This window comes from Sebastes umbrosus, chromosome 5 (genome assembly GCF_015220745.1).
Source record: "Sebastes umbrosus isolate fSebUmb1 chromosome 5, fSebUmb1.pri, whole genome shotgun sequence".
Classification (NCBI taxonomy): domain Eukaryota; kingdom Metazoa; phylum Chordata; class Actinopteri; order Perciformes; family Sebastidae; genus Sebastes; species Sebastes umbrosus.
In genome coordinates, this window is record NC_051273.1 from 25,275,566 (window position 1) to 25,298,924 (window position 23,359).

General features: G+C 43.6%; 2 protein-coding genes across 6 annotated transcripts in view; one reads left to right on the top strand and one right to left on the bottom strand.

Annotated features, from left to right (window-relative positions):
* lnx1 (ligand of numb-protein X 1) overlaps positions 1-4,758 on the top strand; it is a 91,860-nt gene extending 87,102 nt beyond the window's left edge. For all 4 annotated transcript variants that reach the window (XM_037771245.1, XM_037771244.1, XM_037771246.1 and 1 more), the window contains 4 exons: positions 247-424; positions 1,712-1,958; positions 2,556-2,714; positions 3,739-4,758. In XM_037771245.1, the coding sequence (XP_037627173.1) occupies positions 247-424; positions 1,712-1,958; positions 2,556-2,714; positions 3,739-3,874 (720 nt within the window). In that variant the 3' untranslated portion in view covers positions 3,875-4,758. The remainder of the gene's footprint in view (positions 1-246; positions 425-1,711; positions 1,959-2,555; positions 2,715-3,738) is intronic.
* A 652-nt stretch (positions 4,759-5,410) lies between these two features.
* Positions 5,411-23,359, bottom strand: part of fip1l1a (FIP1 like 1a (S. cerevisiae)) — a 37,472-nt gene continuing 19,523 nt past the window's right edge. The window contains exons 10-13 of one of the 2 annotated variants that reach the window (XM_037771268.1): positions 21,915-21,970; positions 19,995-20,223; positions 6,509-6,655; positions 5,411-5,714 (exon numbers count right to left, since the gene is read on the bottom strand). In XM_037771268.1, coding sequence (XP_037627196.1) covers positions 5,624-5,714; positions 6,509-6,655; positions 19,995-20,223; positions 21,915-21,970 — 523 coding nt within the window. In that variant the 3' untranslated portion in view covers positions 5,411-5,623. Of the gene's footprint in view, positions 5,718-6,508; positions 6,656-19,994; positions 20,224-21,914; positions 21,971-23,359 lie in introns of both variants that reach the window. The other variant, XM_037771267.1, reaches the window with a different exon arrangement.

Sequence of the window (23,359 nt, forward strand, 5' to 3'; positions counted from 1 at the left end):
GATATATTTTGATATGTCGCCGTTAGTGTTTAATGAGGTCGGAGCCGTCTCGTCATCGTCTCGTCTTAGTCATGGAAAAAAAGGTCGCTGACGAACATATTTCATCTTGGTTTTCATTAATTAAATTAACACTAATATCCTGGCAGTGGAAGATGAAATAGTACATGGACAGCTTTTTTACTTTTAGATCTCCATCATTAATTTACCCTCCTGCCTTCTCTCTCTTCTCTCTCTCTCTCTGTGAAGGACTCCTGTCAGAAGCCTGCATGCTACGAGAAGACCGTCACTCTGACGAAGGAGCCGTACGACTCGCTGGGTATGACGGTGGCGGGCGGCATGTCCAGCCGAGGTTGGGACCTCCCCATCTACGTCACTAACGTGGACTCTGACGGAGTGGTGGGACAGGAGGGCTCCATCCGCAAAGGTACAAATGAACCCCTTAATGTCTCTCTCCATTACTCACCTGCACAATCAGTCTTCTAATTATCCGAATATTATTCTTTATTACACGGATCGTCATGTTCAGCTCTAATAACGACTCATTTAGCGGCTTTATGAGGTTGTCTTCTCCCGTTGGAGCTCACATTATGGCTGGCAGACCGGCTGTCATGGGTTTGGCTTTGGTGATGAATACTTTGTTATATAACAGACGGCGGTGATTGATGAACACTTAAGATTGCTGTTTCATTATGAAGTGTATTCATCCAGCAGAAAGACTCAGTGATGCTGCTGTGGTTCAGCGATCCCCAAATTGGCTCTAACACACTTAAACAACAAACACAAACAAACATTAGCGCTGCAGCGCTCGCGACTTATTGTGTTCCAGACGAGTATTTGTGGAGTACTTAATTATTTCGTTATATGAAATCAGTCAGCTCTGAAATAGAGCAAAGCACGCAGCGGCTCACAAATAACAGCAGTGTAACTGCAGCAGGCTTTAGATCCTGTAATGCAGATGAACGCAGGGGAGGCTTTAGCCACAACTGCTGATTCCAGCATATCCAACTTAAAGAGTTACCCTGTTTCCTCATGGTTTTGTACCTAAATGACAATTTTTGAGACTGGTCCAGTATTGAATGCAAATCCATTCACCTTCAGTAGACGTAATGTTACATTGACGCTGCTCACTTTCCCTCGCAGCTCGTTAATCGGCTGCTGGTTACAGCGTTTTCCCTCAGTACTGGACCAGTCTCACAGATGATTGTCCCCATTAGTCAGTTAGAGACAACATGGGAAAATGTTGAAAAATACCGAAGTTACCCTTTAAAACACATTAAGCCTGTCTGAGTCTCTGTGAATGAGAGGAGTGATGTGACGGAGCATAAAGTGAGTAAACTGAGTGTGTTTGTCCTGTTTATGGTTGAAGGTGCACATTACCGTGTTTATGTGGGACATCACAGCAGCAGCTGTCTCCGTTTGTGTGCTTATGAAACATGTTTGTATATCATAAAAGATGATTCATTAGCATATCGGCACCGGGCTCTAGCAGGCCGGACCGTGCCGTCTGCTTCTCTTTGCACCACTTTCATCGCTGCGAGGCTTTATAAAGCACAGGTGGCGCTCTGTTTCCTCCCCTTTGTGTTGTTGGAGCCGGTCGCTTGTTGAATATTAAACAGGCAGCTGATGAGTCGGTTGCCCCGGGAGGTCTTTGGAAAAAGCATTTAGCGGAGCAGAGGATGAGCTGTGCTGTCCACTTCCTCCCGCCCCACAGGTGACATCTTGTTAAACGTGAACGGGGTGGACTTGACGGGGGTGACGCGAGGCGAAGCCGTCGCCAACCTGAAGAACACCTCGTCTCCCGTCGTGCTCAAGGTCTTGGAGATGCGTCCTCCGGAGGAGAGCATGCAGGAGTGCCCGTTGCCGCCGTGTCTCGTCCCCTCGCCCACCGACAGCGCCAAGAGCCCGGTGCCCAACGACGACTACTCGCCGCTGTGGGTGTCATGGCTGCAGCTACCCAGGTCAGCACCTCTTCATGTCTCTCTTTCCACATTTTCTACTTTCTCCACTTCTTCTCTCTGAGCCCGGTATAATTCACACCCCCCCTCACTGGTCCCTCTGACCTCTGCCAGCTGGTGCCAACTGAAAGTTTGACAGAGCCAGCTGGGGAGAGAATACTCATTATACTTTTAAACTTTTCAGCTTAAATATTCATATCAGTAGAAGTTCAGAGAATGAGAAACTTTCCCTCAGTTTGTAACACATGAATTTATCTTAATAGAAAGTGTTGTCAGGAAGACAGCGACGCGCCGACGGCAATAAACAACCGCTGCTCCGCTTGAAGTGAAATAAAAATGTGTTTCTAGTCAAACAGTGAATTGATTAGGAGTCGGAACCAAACACAGCGTCACCGTGGGGAGGAAGTCTAGACTAGTGCTGCAGCTGAGAGGAGCTGAATGTAATTTTCACTCAGTCCATCTTCATGAGACTGATGCTACAAGTCTCAGCTTCATTCACAGATGCCTTTGTCTTTCACTCAGTATGGATAAACAGTAAATACAATGTAAAGATGCAGCGGAGAGATTAGTGGTGTTAATCTCTTCTCTTGGCTCATGCAGACATCTCTACTGCTGTAAAGACATCATCCTGCGGCGGAGCACCTCGGGCAGCCTGGGCTTCAGTATCGTGGGAGGTCAGGAGGAGGTCAACTGCAATCAATCCTTTTTTATCCGCTCCATCGTGGAGGGGACGCCGGCCTACAACGATGGCAGGATAAGGTATGCAGCCTGTATACACATAGTACATCACGTCTTATTGTTTTAAAACCAGCTTCAACGCTGAACCTCTATGTGAAAAACAATTTCAGTTTATATCCGTCCAGTAATTTCTTGGTAGCCGTGTTAATTTACATAATCTGAGGTTGGGATGACAACAGTTAACCGTTAATCGGTTAACCAACAACAACAACATCTTTGATCGGTTCCTCATGTGGGTCTATAGACCTTTTCATTGCCATTCTGTTGCTAGGGCAACAGCTTTGGTCCAAGTTTACTTCCTGTCACCTACTGCATTAACAAAAATTTAAACAAGAAATACAAAGAGGCCCATTTAGAATGTTTATGTTGTCAAGTTTGAAAAGGTTTATACCAGCCACTCAATTGATTGTTTTTTTGGCTGGTGAGTGAAGCAAATCTAGCAGCACACTTGCATATTTTACCAGCATTTGGCTGGTGGCTGGTGCCAATTTCCAACCCTGTCTATAGGTTAATTTACTGTCTATAGGTTAATTTACTGTCTATAGGTTAATTCCTATAGAAAGGAAGCTTTTCAGACGGGACGCACTGCGGCTCTGCGTAGCGTGTGTGTCCAGCTGTGTCGCTCTCTGAGCGGATTAAAGAGCAGACGAGAAAGCAGACCAATGAGTCCTGAAAAAGTTTCAATTCAGAATCGATGCGTCATCTGATCGGCTGGAGACCTTCGCTTAAAGTATTTTGAACGAATATCAGCTGATAACGATCAGTGGTCGATCGATCGAAGCATTTAGCACAAACGTCCAAATGGACTCAGGGATGACCTGGTTAGATTTTGGTGGTCAAAGGTCAAGGTCATTCTGACCTTATGTCTGTACCATTCTCGTGAATTTCTTCAAATTTGTCACAAACTTGGACTCAAGGATGACCTGATTTGAATTTGGTCACTGTGACACATAATGGTCACAAAATGCTGGTTGGCGGAGGCATACAACCGCAAGAAGGTAGTTCTAGTTTTTCTTAAAGAGATTAACCGTCTCGCTCTGTGCAGGTGTGGGGACATCTTGCTCGAGGTGAACGGGAAGAGTACGTGGGGGATGACCCACACGGCGCTGGTGCGCCTTCTAAAGGAGCTCCGAGGCAGAATCACCCTGACCATCGTCTCGTGGCCGGGCAGCCTGCTGTAGCGGCGCTCCGAGTCGTCCGGCGCCGCTTCGGCGCCACTGACAGAGGAATGTGGGAGGCAGAGCTTTAGACCGGCTGACCACCCTGAGCTCGCTGTGAGGGGACGAGAAGCGTAGAGCGGAGCTACAGCTGTGTGGATATCTCACTTCTGATGGACCGCTGAGACTTTACCAGGAGTTTGAGAGGGACAAACATGAGACTGGATCGTTACCAGACGTTAAGTTGCCCCTCCGAGAACGCTGAGGATCCAGCAGAGGACACGCTAATGACGAGGACGTTGGTGTCATCGGTTTGGAGGACACCGTCATTCTCCGGGTGGATCGAGAGGAGACACGACACGTTGCCAATTCCAGTAGTTATATATTAGGGTATGCGTTAAGTTGGACTCACATTTCTTTACTGTAAATGTTGGGTGTCTAAAAAAAGTACTGATCCAAGCACTTGTAATACGTTTCTTTAGTTTGTTTGTGGTATGGCCTTTATCTTTAGGCTCCATTCTGTTTGTACTGACAGTGGTTGTCTTCTTCTTCATCATCCGTTGACCTGAGGACACGTTGCCAAGTAGTCGTCTGTGTTGAGGTTCTTTCTTTTATTTCTGAAGCTATCGCTAAATTCTCCAACCACTGGCAATAAAAAATATATTCAAAAAAAGAATGGATCAATGTGTTCATAACATGTTAAAAAAGAGAATATTTAATGAGGTGACATTGTGGAGGCCTTACTAATTTTCTTACTTTTAAGAAGAAAAAAACTCTGACTTGGTTTCTGTGTATCGGCGGACGGCGTGAAGCCGTCTGCTGCGGTTCTATCTGTCACGCTTCGGCCTGTGTAGTATATCTGATGGTACTTTTGGTTAAATGATCAATAAAGTCATTTGAAAAAGAGAGTTGTGTTACAAAAACCTTCCACTCAACAAAAACAACACGAAAAGTTGATGCAACATAAACATTTATACAATATATATTTAAAATTATCTTTATAATAAAACTTACATTTTCTAATGAAACATGCAGGTAGAGCTGTCGCGATAACCACAATATTGTAATACCGTCATATCGACAAGCCAACCGCAGGGGATGCTGAGCAACCGCCACAATCGCTATGTTCACGTTTTTCTGTTTTGAATTCTTTGCAGTGGGAGCGCCATATATTTACACTTTGCTACAAACGCCAGCAGCGTGACGAGGCGCTCAGCGCTGTACGTCTGGTGTTTTCTTTCTGGTCGTTGAGAGTTGAAAAATGTTCAACTTTGGGTAAAACTCACAACTCACATCCTACATGTAGCTACATGTGCTGACCAACAACAACGATGGAGGAGAAATGAATACCCATAGACCGTCTGTCTGTCCTCTCTCTCTTCCCTTCAGCCTTCCCTTCATCCAGAGCGAGTCTGTACTCTACCTTGTGCCGACATTTTTGATATTCCGTATCGTAGCAACCAGACGCAACCAAAGCGTCTTAGCTAAAAAAAAACACTGCGCCTCATTTGCCCTTCTGTGTTCTGCATTTAACAATAAACAAGTATTTAAATAGTTTTGAAACTGTCATCTTTGTCATTTAAAAAGCAACAATATACAATAAAGCTAATTTATAAAGCACAAAAAATTATATAGCACTTAAAATACCGCATATCATCGCGCTGTTGAACCAATTATTATGACCGCAGGGGAAATTCATCACCGCTACAGCTCTACGTACAGGAAGATGCCACAGGGCCGTTCTTCTCATTAAGTAGATTGAGAGACTGAAAGTCAGTCACATTTCCTCTCCTTCTTGTTGGTCTTCTTGTCCTTCTTTTTCTTCAAAGTGTCTCTGTCCTTGCCACCGTCCCTCCTCCTGCTGCTGCTGTTGAGGACAATCACATAATCATTTTCTCGTCTTTCATTCCAGCTCAGTCACAAAGCAGTTTGTGAAATAGTCACGAAATTGAATGTATTGATTCGTGTACAAATTAAATTTTTTTTTCGTGATGTTCAGCATGAAATCAATTTGTATGTAATCCACGTAATTGTGAACCAGGAAGTATAAAGAGCAACGAACGCCGTGTAGGGAGGAGGTCTGAGTGGATGGGTCGGACAAAAAACACCAGACTTTCACCCAGGAGACCGCTGATTGTGTCCCGTTTGAAACCAGTAGTCAAAGTTGATTTTTTTGTCACGTAACATCCGTATTTAAGTAACGCCACTTCCTGAGTTATTTTAACTCAAACTGCGATCTTTTCCTAAAGCTAAAATGAGTAGTTGTCTTGCCCGGACTTAACCAAGTCGATCTTTCTTTAAAGAATGCATGCTCATGGGGGATCTCTTGTTGGGTCTCTTAATTATAGAGTACGGTCTAGACCTGTTCTATATGAAGAGCGTCCTGAGATAACATCGCTTATGATTGACGCAATATAAAAATAGATTTAATTGAATATTTTCCTAAACCCGTGCATCACATGTTGCTGGACATTTGTAGGGAGAAGTTGTTGATGATGTTGCTGAAAGTCGTGCTGAGCGTCATGAAAAAAAAGGGAAATTTGTGTCTATGTAGACGAATCCAATAGATTCAATTTTGTGACTATTTCACAGACTGCAGTGAGACTGAGTTGTTTATTCTGTTTCTCATTGAGGACTCTGTGAGTGTCTCTGTTAGACCTGCATGATGGTTTCTGCCGTTCTTCGCCGTGGTTTCTGTTCCTCTTCTCGCCGTGCCATTCTTCTTTTTCTCCGTTGGGTCTGTCGCTGTGGCGTTTGCGTCCTCGCTGCTGTGCAGTGTCTCTTTGCCTCGTTCGCTCCTCGACGCTGAAACATACCAAACACACATGCAGTTTATTTTTTACATTTGAGATGGAAATAATACAAAGAAAAGAGCTCACAGGAATGAGACTTCTGGCCTTTTTCCTCCTCTGGGAGAGAAATCAGACCTCGAGGGACGAAAACTTTACCCACAGTTCCTGCTCTTTCTCTCTCTGCCTGTGTGAGCTGTTGTAGTAACAAAGAGCCCGACACCAGTGTCACAGCAGCTTGCCCTTTACTGTACAATACAGCCAGGCAGGCAGGCACGCTGCAGTACCCTCTAAACTAAAATAAATCTATTATTCACTGTAGGAGCTGCAGTCCTGAGAGACCTCAGCACGGATCAGTCATTAGTTCACAGCTTCTCTCCCTCATATGACCTCCGAAAACACACAGAAACATATTCATGTAAAGGAGGAGGAAGAGGAGGAGGAAGAGGAGGAGGAGGAGGAGGAGAGGGGGCTGGTTGGAATAAACACCTGCAAACATGGTTTCAGCTAATAGTGCAGTTGTTCCCTGAGTGGGAGCTGCAGCACCCTGGGGTGCCTGAAGGACAGTCCAAGGGTGCCCCAAGATTAACTTCAAACTTTTCTTTTCCGTTTTCTTTTTTTTCCATCCATCCATCCATTTTCTTCCTCTTATCCAAACCGGGTCGCGGGGGCAGCAGGCTTATCGGGGAATTCCAGACGTCCCTCTCCTCAGCAACGTTTTCCAGCTCCTCCTGGGGGGACCCCGAGGCGTTCCCAGACCAGACCAGATGTATAATCTCTCCAGCGTGTTCTGGGTCTACCCCGGGGCCTCTTACCAGTTGCCCAGAAAACCTCTAAAGGGAAGCGTCCAGGAGGATCCTGATCAGATGTTTAGAGGCGAAGGAGCAGCGTCTCTACTCCGAGCTCCCTCCGGATGTCTGAGCTCCTCACCCTCATAGGTGAGGGTTAGAACGTAGATGGACCGGTAAATCGAGAATTTTGCCTTCCCTCTTCACCACCCGTTCCATTTTTCTCCTCCCTCGGGAACAAGACCCCGAGATACTTGAACTCCCTCGCTGGGGGCAAAGACTCACTCCTCACCTGGAGGGTGCAATCCACCGTTTTCTGTTTATTATACCTTTATTTGATAGAGATAGTGGGGGCAGAGAGTCGGGGGATGACATGCAGCAAATGGTCTGGCCAGCAGGGAATGGACCTGGGGACTCGCTGCTCAGGGCGTTTGTACACATGTGGTACGCCAGGGCCAACGTTTTTTTAACCTGCCTGGTCAGGGAAAATTGTATCCACCGTGCTCTCAAACTTGCAGCAAGCTACGCAATACACAGTTGGAGTTTCGCCCACATCCTCTAACGCCACCCAGCTAAACTCCTGATCCAGGAGCAAGTATTGCAAATATTTGTGGCAGTAGATGAAGCTCAAAGACTGACAGATCTCAGCCCTCAACACAACCTGAGTGAGAGCTACCTGGCTGACAGCTAGCTAGCTCTCCCATACCAGACTGGTGCTTATCTGCAGAGATGAGGTGCCAAGTTAGATCAAGACACATCTCGAAAAAGATTTATCCGTTGCATACTTAAGTTCTATAAAGTGTGGAGGAGCACCATGAAACACCATCACAGTGACATCCTGTAGTGTCCCGCTCCAGTCGCTGCCTCCTGTGAAGGATGCAGTCTATTACAGCGTGACCTTCAGAGGACGTCTCTGGTCATCAAAGGCTGGTCGGCTGCAACATTGAGTCCTATAACATGATTACACGTTACCACGACTACACTCTGTCCATCATGCTTCAGTAAAACCAGTTACCACGTAAACTTTTCTGCAGTGAAGACGGCGTGGTCAGCTCCACTCTGCACATAACAGGGGTTAAAGTTAACTATGTACAGTAGCTAGGACTGGTTTCCTGAAAACCATGTCAGTTGTGGGGCTGTGATAATGATGCGTGATTTACATATTGGAGACAATTAATATGCAGATTCTACTAATGTGACCGTATGTGGTAACTCTGACACATCCCATGGTGCTTTGTGTCTAATAGCAACTGCAGTCAATTAGAAAATCTTCAGGCACTCTCCATGTTTCTGTTTCTCTAAATGAGCATCAGAAGCCAAATAAAGACACTGACTACGTTTACATGTTCAAAATATTAAGTTTTTTGCCCTTATTCTGAAAAATACATTATTCCTTCTAAGCTGTTAATGTGCAGCCGTGCACACTATTTCCCTCCTTTTCCAACTGCAGTTACGTTTCAAAACTATAGTGAATTAACTCAACGTTGACTTGGTTTCACACGGGACACGAACAGCCGTCTCCTGAGTGAAAGTCCTGTCTTTCTTTGACCCGTCCATCCGTCCGAAATATGTCCCATTGCTCCGAAACTACTCACTCTCTGTGCAGAGAGAAGCACAGAAGCACATGGCTAATTATCATGCAGAATGACGTCATCGCATCTTCCCAAATTTTTTTTCCCTACTGGCGAAGGCAAGACGGGCATTTTGTGAACTATTGGGGTTTCAGAATAATGGCATGGCGCCCCATATAGACGCTATAGGGTGTGTCGGTGTCAGACGCCGAGGGGCACTGACCACGCTGCAGTACTTGATGCGTTGGTAGTGAGACCAGGTTGTCATTTGACAGCAGTTTGTGAAGAAGATCACTGCTGGATTGTTTGCTTTGGCCAAATGGACCAACATTTAATCAGCTTACTGATGGAACCATGATTGTGTAAAGACACCAATGACAATCAGTTTGTTCCAGACACCACAAAGATATATTATTTCCTTGAGTGTAAAGGGCTGAGTGTAAAATCAAACAGAATTGGGGGCTCAGGTCAGTTTAAAACCTACAAAAGAAAACAGGAAGAAACTGCAGCTGAGAAACAAACACGTTTAGTAGAAGATTATCAGCATGCAGCGTCCTCGAGAAGAGAGCTTTAACCTACGAAGACAGCAAGTGTTCAGTTGTGATTTATTTTTCTAGGATGATCATTTTCAAGAGCAACACCAGAGTTAGTTCTTGTTTCTTGTTTTATTTGCAAGCAGCAGCTCATGGTCGTTCCTACGCTGCTTCAGTACATACTGTAGTAGTACACAGTGTACACATCTCTAGGGGAGGTGATGCTGATTCAGAATGGCTGCTGGTCATAATAAGTCGGAGGTATATAAGAGTCTTACAGAATACAGATGACATCGTAGATTGTTTGTTAGATTAAAGAGAACACCTTAACGTCTGCTGAAGGTGAATCTGTAGTGTGTAACAGTTTTTTCTCTCTCTCTCTCTCTCACTTCAACTCAAGACACCTCGGCCCAGCTTGCAGTTTTCTGTTAGAATAATCACTCTGACCTTTAAGCAACTTCACGCTGACGGCATTTATTTCTCTATAAAAGTATCGTCTTGCTCAAAAAGCGTCTATATGAAAAGCAGAGACGCCGCACCGCCGAGGCAAACAGCTCACACATGGCTGGAGTAATTATTACCATTCACTTTGCTCCACACAGAGAGAGAGAGAGAGAGAGAGAGAGAGAGAGAGAGAGAGAGAGAGAGACAGCCTTAAGGGGCCGAGTTGTTGCAAGTACAAAGCTAAATATATTCAATATCTGGAGACAGCTCCCGGACCCAAGGCCCACATTTGTTCTTGCTCAGAGCCGTTAGCTTTAACACAGAAACAACCACCTCACATAACGCCAACAACACAGTCAGACGGGTCCCGAGGAGGCCGTGTTAGGAAGAGTAAATTACAGCTCGGGAAGCCCCGGGATTTGTTTTCACATTTTATGATTTTTATTCAGCGGCCGAGGCCGAGCCCGTCTGGGCCCGTCCGGGCCAGCAGCGTCGCAGATTTCATAAAGCGCCCGAGCCGTGTAATTCTGTCCACGCCGTCCCTGCAGTCATTTAACTGAGACGATTCAGTGAGTCACGCTGCGGATATGAAACACAATTTATGATTGGCACAATTAACATGAAAGTAATATCCAGCAGAATAAATAGCAGCTGTGAGCGGAGGAACAGAATGTAAACTCTAGTGATGGAGGAGCAGGAGATGTTGTTTCAGCTACATGATGGTGGAGTCGCCAACACAAACACAACCGAGCCGGCGTGGCGGCGCTTTGGGGTCAACAATACACCGGCTTCTCTGTAACGCCAAGTGTTTGTTCTCTCAAAGATTATATAATAACCTTTTTTAAGACAAAAACTTAAAGGTACAGCGTGTAGGATTTGGCAACATTTAGCGGCGTGGTTGCAGATTGCAACCAGCTGAGTACCCCTCCGCTCACTCCTTCCTTTCCTAGACTACGGTAACGTGAGCCGTCGAGTGCAAAACCGTGGTAACAATGTTCACCTCGCTCAGAGGTCATCCATACCATAATAACACTACTTTATTACGGAAGTCAGAGTGTGTCGGAGAACTACGGTGACCTCCAGGTAACGTGAAAAACGTGAAAGACTCTCTCTAGAGACAGAGTTTGGTTTGTCTGTTCTGGGCTACTGTAGAAACATGGCGGACTCCGTGAAGAGGACCCGCTCCCTATGTAGAGATGAAGGTCTCATTCTAAGCTAAGGAAACACAATGATTCTTAGTTTCAGGTGATTACACACTAAAGAAAACATAGTTATGAATATTATATTCCATTTCTGCTAATAAATCCCCCGAAATGTTACACACTGTTCCTTTAATAACTAAATGTGACCTTATTTATCTTTACTGTCTCTCCCTCTCTCTCTCTCTCTCTCTCTCTCTCCTCTCTCCTGTTCCTACCTACTACTCTGATCTGTGATAATCATGCCTGATATTAACATATTAGAGCCAATTAATATGTAGATTCTACTAATGTGACACATCCCATGGTGCTCAGTGTTTAAAAGCAACAGCACAGTCAATTAGAAAATCGTCAGGCACTCGCCTTGATTGTGTTTCTCTAAATGTGCATCAGAAGCCAAATAAAGACACACTGACTATGTTTACATGCAAAAAACATAATTTTTTGGCCTTATCCCGAAAAAGACCCCTACTTATATTCCTGTTTACATGCAGCCGTGCACACTCAGATTACACCCCCATGATGCTCGTCCTACAGCTACGCCCTTTAAATAACGTTCCCTCCTTTTTCAACTGTTGCTCCCGCGGTGTTAAACCCTCGTTGTCAATGTTCTGCAAGTTTTGCAAAACTGTGTCCTCATGGGCTTTTCTTTTGGGTTGGGATGCACCGATACCGCTGCCCTAAAGTGGTATCAGTGACGTTATATCGGAGCCGTTTTGCGAGTACGATTACATGAGCACAGTATCGGACCTGATAACCGATACTGGTATACGGTTCATCTGTACTCCAGCCTTATAAACTGCTGGTTTGTGTACAACTCACTCCCAACTCGTCAAATACTGACGCTTGGCCAGCAGCGCTACGCTTCAAACTATGACGCTCTAGGTCAAAAACAAACGTAATCCGCGACAAAATAAATTTCCCTCAAAATTTGATCCACAAGCCAGTTGTATGGGAAGGTAGGTTTTAAGAGACAGGGCTGCAGCCGCCGGGGTTAGTCAGGAAAAGCACTGCTGGATTGTTTGTTTTGGCCAAATGGACCAACATTTAATCAGCTTACTGATGGAACCATGATTGTGTAAAGACACCAATGACAATCAGTTTGTTCCAGACACAACAAAGATATATTATTACCGTAGAAGGGTGAGTGTAAAATCGAACAGAATTGGGGGCTCAGGTCAGTTTAAAACCTACAAAAGAAAACAAGAAGAAACTGCAGCTGAGAAACAAACACGTTTAGTAGAAGATTATCAGCGTGCAGCGCCCTTGAGAAGAGAGCTTTAACCTACGAAGACGGCGAGTGAGTGTTGCTAGCTGTTAGTGGCAAGAAGAAGAAGAAGCAGAGGAATGTAAAGACAGAAGACAGAATAAGGCTGTTTGATAAATAAAGACACAACGTAACGTTGAATGCGAGGACAAGCCAGCGCTGTAACATGAAAATGGATTGGGCACAGAGCCTGAGATTGGCTCTGGAAAGAGAAGAAATGAGTTTCATGCATGAAGTTGAGTCAGAAAGACAAAAAGTATGTGACATTAAGAGCTAAGTGAGTTGGGTAGAGGAGGGGGGGGAATGAAAACAGATGTGGGTGGAAGAATATACCGGCGAGTCAGACCCTGAAGCCAGGATAAAAGTGGCACCAGGCATAAAGGCAGCTGAGGAAAATGAAGTAAAAGCAGGTTTTACTGCTCCTCTCTCTGCCTACGGTAGAAGGAACGAGGCCATTTGGATCTAAAACTGAACCTGAGCTGCTGCTCCGGATCACAAAGCTGCCACCAAAGTTTCACTGAGGATTCTTCAGGCAAGACTTTCAGTATGAAACTTGTGAAAATGTACCAAATGTCTCCAGCTAAGGAAGGAAATTAATGCAAATTGACTGTTATTGTTGACTGGTGCTGATTAGTTTGAAGCAGTTAAACGTTATCGTCGTGCTTTTGCTGTTCTGAATTAGCGTCGCTCTGATTTGGTTTCATTGTATTAAAACTGCCTTTTCTACAATTAGCATCATCATATTATTATCAGTTCCTGTTTCCATATTCAGAATTAGCTGAAGTCTTTTGTTAACGGTGAAACGAGCAGGATTAGGGCCACTGTAGGTAAAAAAAAAAAGTAAAGTGGTAAATTTACGAGAAAAAACTCATATTTTCTGAGATTATAAAGCCATACATTTGTGAGACAAAACTCAGAAATTTACAAGAAAAAAACGTGAATATTCTGATATTATAAAATCGTGAATTTAAGAGAAGTAAAAGGTAGATATTCTCTGAGATTAAAGTCACAAATTTACGAGAAAAAACTTTAATATTCTCTAAGATTTTAAAGTTTTAAATTTACGAGAAGAAAACTTGGATATTCTCTGAGATTAAAGTGGTAAATGTACGAGAAAAACAAAAACTCAAATAATTTCTGAGATTATAAAGACATAAATTTGCGAGACTAAACTCAGAAATTACGAGAAAAACGTGAATATTCTGATATCATAAAGTTGTGTATTTACGCGAAATAATTTTCTGAGATTAAAGTTATAAATTTATTAAAAAAAAAACTCCAATATTCTCTAAAATTGTAAAATCGTAAATTTACGAGAAAAAAACTCAAATATTTTCTGGGATTATAACGTCATATATTTGCGAGACTAAACTGGAAAAATTTATGAGAGAAAAAAATTGTCTTTTTGGTCAAGGAACCACATCACTTTGCAAGGTTCTGATCAACCTGCATCATATCAACCTGTAAGCAGCATGAAAACATAACGCATGATTCCAGCTAATGAAGGGAATCTCTATTGTGTATTAATGCAAATTGACTGTTATTGTTGGTGCTGATTAGTTTGAGGCTGTAAAACGTTATCGTCATGCTTTTGCTCAACATTGCTCTGATTGGCTTTCATTGTATTACAACGGCCTTTCTCTAATTATCAGTTCCTGTTTCCATATTCAGAGTCAGCTGAAGTCTTTTGTTAACACTGAAACGAGCCTCGCAGCATTTTCTAATGAAGCTTTTAGGGCGAGTTTAAGCAGGAAGACAATTATCATTTTAATTCTCTCATCACGCTGGGACTCCTCCACTTACTGCTAATGTGTGCAGGCTTTTCTATCGACCAATGATCAAACCAGCCGAAGGCTATTTAAATGAGATTTACGTCTCTTTGAACGTGTGTGCGATGCCATGTGTAAAAGAAATGAATAAAAAAGAGGATGTTGCCATTGTCTTGTGTGCACATGTGCACATGAAAGCGATGGTGACAGAGTGTGCGGCCGAGCCAGCTGGAGAGACGAGAGCAACATTCATCATCCGGAGATGTGATCTACGGTCGGCGTTGACCAAATGGACCAATCAGCTCCTGGACCTGGAGGAAACACTCAGTACATCACCCCGCTGGATAAACACACAGTGTGAAGCTCATGGAATCTATTAGTGGTGGCGGTAAATCCGAGGCATGCGGTCACAACCACAGCTGATAACCAGTAGCTGATGCCTCCAGGGCCGCCCTGCCACACTTGCTGTGTGTGACTCAGCTCAGGACATGTGGGCCACCGAGCACAGCTTCTGCATCAGCAGCCCAACAGCACAACATAACCACAGTAGCCAACACTGCCCATTTTCACGGGAGACTCCCGTTTTTCATTGCTCCCTCTCCCGGTTTCCTCCCGGTGCCACAATTCTCCCGTCCGTCATGTGATGCCATCGGGCCCAAAAAATGCTTTTTCCCATAGACTTACATCGGGAAAGAGATGTCTGTAACTCAGCAGATAATATTTTTTTTTAGGTGAATCAACTCCCCAGTATGAACACTCTAATAGCCCTTATTTAAATTAGGTCCTAAAAGTTGTAAAACGCACTAATAGCTGAATCCAGAGTTATTTCCCTTCTTCCGTTCATGTGAATGAGACCCAGACTGAGGCTGGAGCGAGGGCTGGGAGGCGGAGTTAAAGGAAACGCTACTGTGCCTGCTCTACGGGCCCAATGGATGCAGAAGATCACTGGATGATCCGGGTACTTTATCACTCAGCAGTCGAGCCATTTTGGCTTCATGCTCCACTGAGCAACTAAGAATGAACAGGAGCCTCCGACGCTGTATCCAGTTCTCTTTTGAGCTTCACAATGGAAAGGACCTTCAACGGAGAGACGGAGAAAGAAATACTGAATGAATGGAAACAAAACAAACAAGTGAAACATGAACGCATTTTTCTGGGAGAGGACCTCCAGACGCTTTGGCTTCTAAATCCTTCCAATTTTTGCGCTCTCAAGGTTGGCGAGTATGAATGTAACGCCGACCTCACCGAGAACAATGAGGGGGTGGGGGGGACACAGCTATAGAAGGCTCCATCTGTTTCTCTCTCCTCCACACACACCAACAATGAATCCCTCCGGTTCCAGTCTAAAAATAGCTTCCAGCAGAGTCATAAATCAATGTAGGAAACACATAACCTGAACATACGAGCGTGTGTGTGACACGCGCAGTGTGCAGCCTGATCATGTGACCAGAATGTAGGGCAACTCATCAACAGAAGGTGTGTGAGCAGCAGCACAACGGTCCTCCGTGACATCAGAACGAATCTATTGGTGTGAATAAACCCAACTCTCTGGTGCATTCGCTGTGTGTCTGTCACGCACATGTGACTCCCAAACTTCCTGTCTTCTGCAGTTAGCCTACAGCTTCCCAGCTGTCCCCGTGTCCCACTTCCCTCATTTGACCCACAAGACTGTTCTGAGCTTCATATACAAACCTGAGTCCAGTCATGTGACGACACAAACGCTCCAGCAAAGAGCTCCACTTTAAGGAAAAGTGCTGAACAGCAGAACGGCATATGAGGAGATTTAACTGAGCTCAGTTCAGTAGAGATACTGCAGTTTGTCAGTTTTGCACTCATTTCCACACACGTTCATTATTAACATTAAAGCTGGCAGGAATTCATCGTTGTCAACAGCTTTACAGCGTTTACAACAATAGACAGACTGAGAAATTATTCCACATGTCAGCTGAACTGCAGGCATTTGTAGTTTTAACTATTTAGGGTCAATACGGCAGTCACAGTCTATTGATACTTGATACTTCCCAGCATTGGACGCTTGTTGGGCGTGCCACTATGAACGCTTTCACTCGTAGGCTGTCTGCTCCTGGATTTCAAACTGGACCGACATAGCGGCTCGTTTGGAAACTTTCTCTTATATTACGAAATAATTCACCAAAATGTGTTTCTGAAAACATTTGAGAAATAAGCCTGAATCTGTCTTCAAAACAGTGAAGGGCATTGACAGGAGTATTCCTGATACCTGACATGTCAACCCAGTTGCCAGAAAAATGTTGGCATGCTGTGTGTTTCTGTAAACCACGGGATACGTTCAATGATGATGTTTCTGAACCAAAAATACGTTTCATATCAGCCTCGCATCATCAGAAACGCACAATGACACGTGGTTAAATCGATTGCTTTGGTTTAGGCAACAAAACTACTTGGTTAAGGTTATAAAAAAGATCATGGTTTGTGTTAAAATAATAACGTAACAACCGTAAGAACGCAACTACCACAAATAAATAAAAACGCCGCGTAACGAGAAGAACCAATCAGATGCCTCCCTGCTCTTACTCTACCCTTGGCGTGCACCAGCCTGAACTAAAAGGCAAAGAGCGTCGCCGCCGCACGTTTCCTGGAGAATGGAAGAGAAAACTCAGCCCTGCAGTAGCACTGCTGCGGTTACTTGTCATGAGGTAGCGTTGTTGAGTTGAGGTCCTCTCTCCGCTCCGCTAAGTAGTTACGATGCGATGAGGAAAAATGAGGAATAACTTTTTGCAAGATAACTATGAAGCGTTGATACACAACGTCGCTGGCTGTGTCTGTCGCTCATTGTACTACGTCTCTTGTTCTGACCGAATGCAAAAACGTCCATATTCATCTGTGGTTTACAGAAACGTACACTGCCAACATGTTCTCCTGTCGAGTGGTCTGAACATGTTTCAGTGAGGAATGCTCCGTCATACAGCTTCATACAGTGTGATCCTCAGGTCAGCCTCGGAGTAGTGAGGAGGAGGAGAGATGTCCTGTGTGTGTATTCTAGTTGGCAGCTGCCTGAGTTGATGATAATTAAATAGACATCTGGCAAACGGTCAACACTGAGTGAGCAGAGAGAATGTAGGGCAGCATTTGGCTTCAGCATGATGTGAGTGTTTGAGTTTAAACTCGTACAGTACGGCAGCTCTCTGTCCGTCTGTCTGTCTGTCTGTCTGTCTGTCTGTCTGTCTGTCTGTCTGTCTGTCTGTAGGCTAGTAGGCCACTCTGTGGAAACTGGAGAGGATATCAGATATCAGATTGTCTCTTATCATGCGGACTGGAGCTCCATGCGGAGGAGACGTACTGTACTCTGAGTTATTATCATCTCTAGGCTGCAGCCCGGCCCGTCTCACTGCACCACAACTAAACTATTTCTGCATATGCTGGCAATAATTTCTCCTGGCCTTGCAATAGTCTTGATTTCTGTCACAATAGTTTTACGCTCTTTTGCAATAGTGTGCATTTCTTCACAATAGCCGTGCATTTTCTCACAACAGTCATCGCTGTTTATATTAGAGCTGGAGATACGAGAGAGGAACCAGTCACAGACTCAGAGCTGCATCACTCCCCCCCACCCTCCCCTCTGTAACAATGGACACCAAGAACATACTGTGACTTCACTAATATGGGAGGATACAAATTAGGATACAGAGTTAAAGGTCACTCTGGGAACTATGAAATTAGTACCAGACAAATATTTTTCCCGTCCACGTCTTTGGCTCACTGCCACTTTAACCAGTCAGTATGACTCAGCCTCCCACAGTAACTGCCATCACATACTACTATACAGTCACGCTTAAAGGGTCTGTATGTACGTTTTTACACGTATAAACATTTTTCAATCATTTTTTATTGCCAATGTGTGAACAGGTTGTGACCTAAACTAAAAAATTAGACCTTCCATGACAATCTGGGTTTCCTCTATCAGCCTGTAAACGCTTTTATTGTGAAGAATGCAGAACTTTTTTTCCGGGATAATCAAATAGGCAGTCACAGTCTCATGGTAGGCGTCCACACAAGTGTTTTTGGACGCAAGGGGTCGCGTCACTTCCCAGCATTGGACGCTTGTTCCTATTGAACAGGTAAGCTTACCTTACTGCCAAGCATGTGACATATATACAGTGATGTTGTGGTTTTAGCTGTCAATCACATCCAGTCTCGTGTGTGTCGCTTCACTGTTTTGACTGATGCTCGCTCACGTCTACGTAGTGCGAGCACAAGCGCGAGCAACAGGACGCTGACTTTCGTTGACTTAACGGCCCTAGGTGTCACTGTTAACAAGCATTTTGTGATTCTTCCATCGAGCCCGTTTAAACATCAGCAGCACCGAGGCCAGCAGAGACTCTCCTCTCCTCTCCTGTCTCACCTGGCCAACAGACCGTTTCCTCCTCCTCCCTCTCTATTCTGCTTTTGTCTTTTCTTTGAAGTTTTCAATCACTCGACAGCAAATCTCGCTGTGCACACATGTAGATCTGTGTGTATATGTGAGACAAAAGAGAGAGTCTGGCTGCAGATGCACACATATTGAATGAGCCCAGAACAGCCTGGATGTTTGGACCAGAACCAGTACACCAGTCCAGAAAGGCCACAGCTGCTCTGCAGACATTTGCATGTATCCAATACAGACGCACCCAAGAGTGGAAAGGCTCGTGCTTGATCAACATGATATACAAAAGGGAAACAGACTTACATTGATTAAATAAGCTGAGCTTTGATCATGAATATTTACAACTTTAAGTCACTAGTTGTGTTTCTATTTAATTGAAAAAAGAGAAATGCAGATTAGGCGCATTTCCATCAACTGGCTTGGATCGAATAAACTCAGCTACAGCGTAGTTTGGTCATTAGTTGGCACTATAGGCGACGCATGGCTGTAATCCACCAGTAAACAGAGTGGAAGAAGAAGTAGAGGTCGCAAACAGGAAACAAAACAAGTCGGCGTGGCCATCTAACATCTACGAGAGAAAAATGGAGAGAGGTCTTCAGGAATTTGTTTCAGTTGGGTTTTAATAGTTCCTTCACGTCAGCTAGTATTGGCCATGTTTCATGTTGTCCAGAGAGGAAGAGAATATAAATATATATCTGGGAAGAGGCTGACAGCAGTAACAGCTGATCAGTCGGATGAGTTAAATGTTCGCTACATCACAATTTATTCGTTTACATATCCCATTTAGTGCATCAACTCTTTGTCGAAAAAAGGCAAAAAAACACCTAAACTTGTCCACCAGATGAACCATCTGAGAAGCCGTCTTTCAAAACATACGTGGCAGGTGATTGGATGAACCATCTGTCAAACTAACAAAAGCAAAACTAACTGAAGGTGAAAACTTCGCCGTACTTTGCTCTTCTTTCAATGACGAAATACTCTACGGTTCTGATGCTACTGCAGCATCTACGCTAACCTCTTTAGGAGCCGCCATTGTTGTTTAGAACCAACAGTTACCCCTCACACACATCTAAGCCACGCCCGTCGCTGCCTGTAGATCCTCGCAGGACGCTGATTGGTTCGTTGTCTGGCGAGCCGGACCCAAACGCATTACTTGAATCCTGACAAAATGAATGAATTTTAGTGTGATATTTGATCCCTCGATTCTCATGTGATCTTGTGACATTGTGAGAATCCAGCTGCCGTGCGAGGTGAAAAAACACCTCAAGTGAGCGTAAAAACTTCGGAAGTTTTATCGAATTTTGTGGTTTCCATACAGCTTTTCTAATAAGATACTTCAAAATGCACATAAAAATAAGTGAATGTAAACTCCTGAGACTCACCTGTGTGAAGAGGAGCCGCTCCCCTTGTCTCTATCTCTGTCTCTATCTCGGCCTCTACTATTGTCTTTATCACCACGGCCGTGCTCTCTGGATCTGGATCTGGATCTGTCACTGTCTCTGTCTCTGTCCCTGTCACACTTTTCCTGCCATATGTAGCGTTCCCAGGCCCTGGCCGTGTCCATCATTCCGGCTCTGGAGGTCAAACTCTTTGGGATTACGGAAGATACACCTAAGAGAAAGAGAAGAGCAGAGCTGTGCAGCTGACTGGAGAGGAGCTGGCAACCGCATCAGGTTTCATTTCCTCGATGCGTTTACCAGAGCAGCACCTGCCACCATTTTCTGTTGAAGTTCTACAAAAACAATACTTAATGTAACCTCTAATGGCTTCCTTTCAACAGTCACATTCTTTCATATTTAGGAGACAAATCATATATTTTTATTGTCCTGATGGAAATGTTATGAATCCAAAGACAGTTGAGAGCATGAAGTGAAGAAATTCCCAGAGCGACTGACTCCAGGAATCCGTTAACGCAGTAGAGCCAGAAAACCTGGAAGCAACACTTGTCTTAGATCTTGACTGATAGGCTGCTGTATGTAAAGTCACAACCCAGTCGCCAGAACAACTGTTGGTATTGTACGTTTCTCCAAACCGCGGGATACGTTGAATGTCGACATTTCTGAACCAAAACAATATGTTTCACATCAGCCTCATATCACGTTTGCAGAAACGCACAATGCTACCATCTGACTGTATATAAGAAGTGGACGTAGTCATCGTGACATCACACATTGGTTTGTGGACAATAGTTTTAAAACCTAAATTTCAGCATTTTGGCCATCGCCATCTTGTTTTTTTGCAACCACAAGAGGGTGGAGCTAAGTACAATCTAACACTGTGTAAGACGTTTTTTGGCAACCAAAAAGGTTACAGGTTAAAGTTCTGAGACAACAAACCCAGACCGGAAAACGCTTTGTTAAATGATTGGTTAGGTTTAAGCAACAAATCTACTTGGTTACATAATGTTGGTTATGTATCGAACGGCGTAAGGTAACAGCGTAACATAACAGCGTAACATAACATAACAGCGTAACATAACAGCGTAACATAACATAACAGCGTAACATAACAGCGTAACATAACATAACAGCGTAACATAACAGCATAACATAACAGCGTAACATAACAGCATAACATAACAGCGTAACATAACATAACAGCGTAACATAACAGCATAACATAACAGCGTAACATAACAGCGTAACATAACATAACAGCGTAACATAACAGCATAACATAACAGCGTAACATAACAGCGTAACATAACATAACAGCGTAACATAACAGCATAACATAACAGCGTAACATAACAGCATAACATAACAGCGTAACATAACAGCGTAACATAACAGCATAACATAACAGCGTAACATAACAGCGTAACGCAACAGCATAACGTAACAGCGTAAAGTACAAGCGTAACTAGCATAAATAAATAACAACCATCCTCAGCGGACTTTCCTCATGTTGTTTCTTATGTAACAAACGTAAAGTCAACATTTACTTCTGGTTTAACAGGGGATATGAACAGCGGTCTCCTGGGTGAAAGTCCTGTGTTTGTTTGACCTACTCACCCTTAGTGGACTTTCGTGCTTGTTATACTCGTTATTATATCACATAACTTTCAATAAAGATCGCTCAATATACTACGTCTCTTGCTCGCGCGTCGCTTGTTGTACTACGTCACTTGTAAAAACGTCCACATTCAACGTATCTGTTTGCAGAAACGTAGAATGCCAACATGTTTTCCTGGCGACTGGGCTGAAGGTCATCATGACCTAGTTAGTATGTGCAGTACATAGACTGAAGTCATTATTATGAAACATGATGCATTCTGGACTTTTACAGAAGTAGACGTGTACCTGATGAACATGGCTGTGGTGAAGTGGAGGGGTCGTCGGAGCCTTTAGAGAGCCCACTGAAGATGAAAACAGAAACAAACTGTCAGAATCTCTACATGACTCCACATCCTAGTGCTACAGTTTTTGTTGAGATGATGCTGTTTGTTCTATTTGTGGTGAAGTCTGAAGTTTTACAGTATTTCTCAACCTCCTTGTTAAATATCTCTTCCTGGCAGATGTGTATTGGCAGTTATCTTTATATAATACTTAAAGCAGTTCATCCTGAAATTGTTAACAGAAACCGAGCGAGCAATCAGATTTACAGATGAATCAATGAATGAAGAAGTGGACGGGTCTGATGATGATCAAAGCTCTGTTTCCCCGATGCACAGCTGTGTTTTCAGAGTGTTTGAAGTGACTGGCTCGTTGTCAAGACGCCGTGTGAGCTCGCCAACCCACGAGGAACGGATGGAGGGCATACTACTGTTACTATCTGGATCTGCTGCCCGTCCACGTGGCCTCCCTGGACCCACACCCGCTTCCAATTGAATACTTCCGAGTGCATTGAAGGTGTGTATGTATGAAGCTCATCCAATGGGACCGCTTCCCAGCAGGTGTGAGCTATAAATCCCGTAGTAAGCAGGTCCATCGGTCCCTGTGCTCCGTCAGCACCGACCCGGCCAGCTTTCTCTCTCTACATTTCACTGTAACAGAGACGAGGAGACGTAGAGAGGTAGAGAGGCCTGTTTGTGAATGGAGGAGTGAGCATGTGGCTGCTGGCGGGTTCCTAACGGGGGGATAATAACGGGATGTTTAATGGTTCATCACGGCGCTCTGCACCGCTCAGTGATCACACCTCTCACTCTGTGACCTCCGTGTTTCATCAACATCAACACTGATCATTCTAAATTAAACTAAAACGCATCACAAGTTCCTTTAATGGTCAACAGAGACGAGTCTGGGCCTGCTGCTGCATCACAGGACAATAAAAAGATCACATATGAGATGATAAATTAGAGGATCATTTTCGGCAGTATCACAATCTATATATGTTCTATTGATCTAGATGTTACTACCTTCTGTTATTCAGCGATTTTACTGAAACATGTATCCCAATAAGCATCTATACAGCACGCAGTTTGGACCATTTCAAGTTATGTTATTTGTTCTGTTATTTCTTTATTATTATTGTTATTGTTATTATTATTATTATATCATTGTATTTATATTATATTTTGTATTCTTTTTATATATATATATATATATATATATATATATTTATTATTGTATTTATTTATTTATTATCTTTTTAAAATGTTGTTCTTCTAAACCACTTAATTTGGATTATTAATATTATTATTATTGTTATTATATCATTTTATTTATATTATATTTAATATATTTATATATATATATTTTTTTTATTATTATTTATATTTTTTAATATTTTTATATACGTACATATA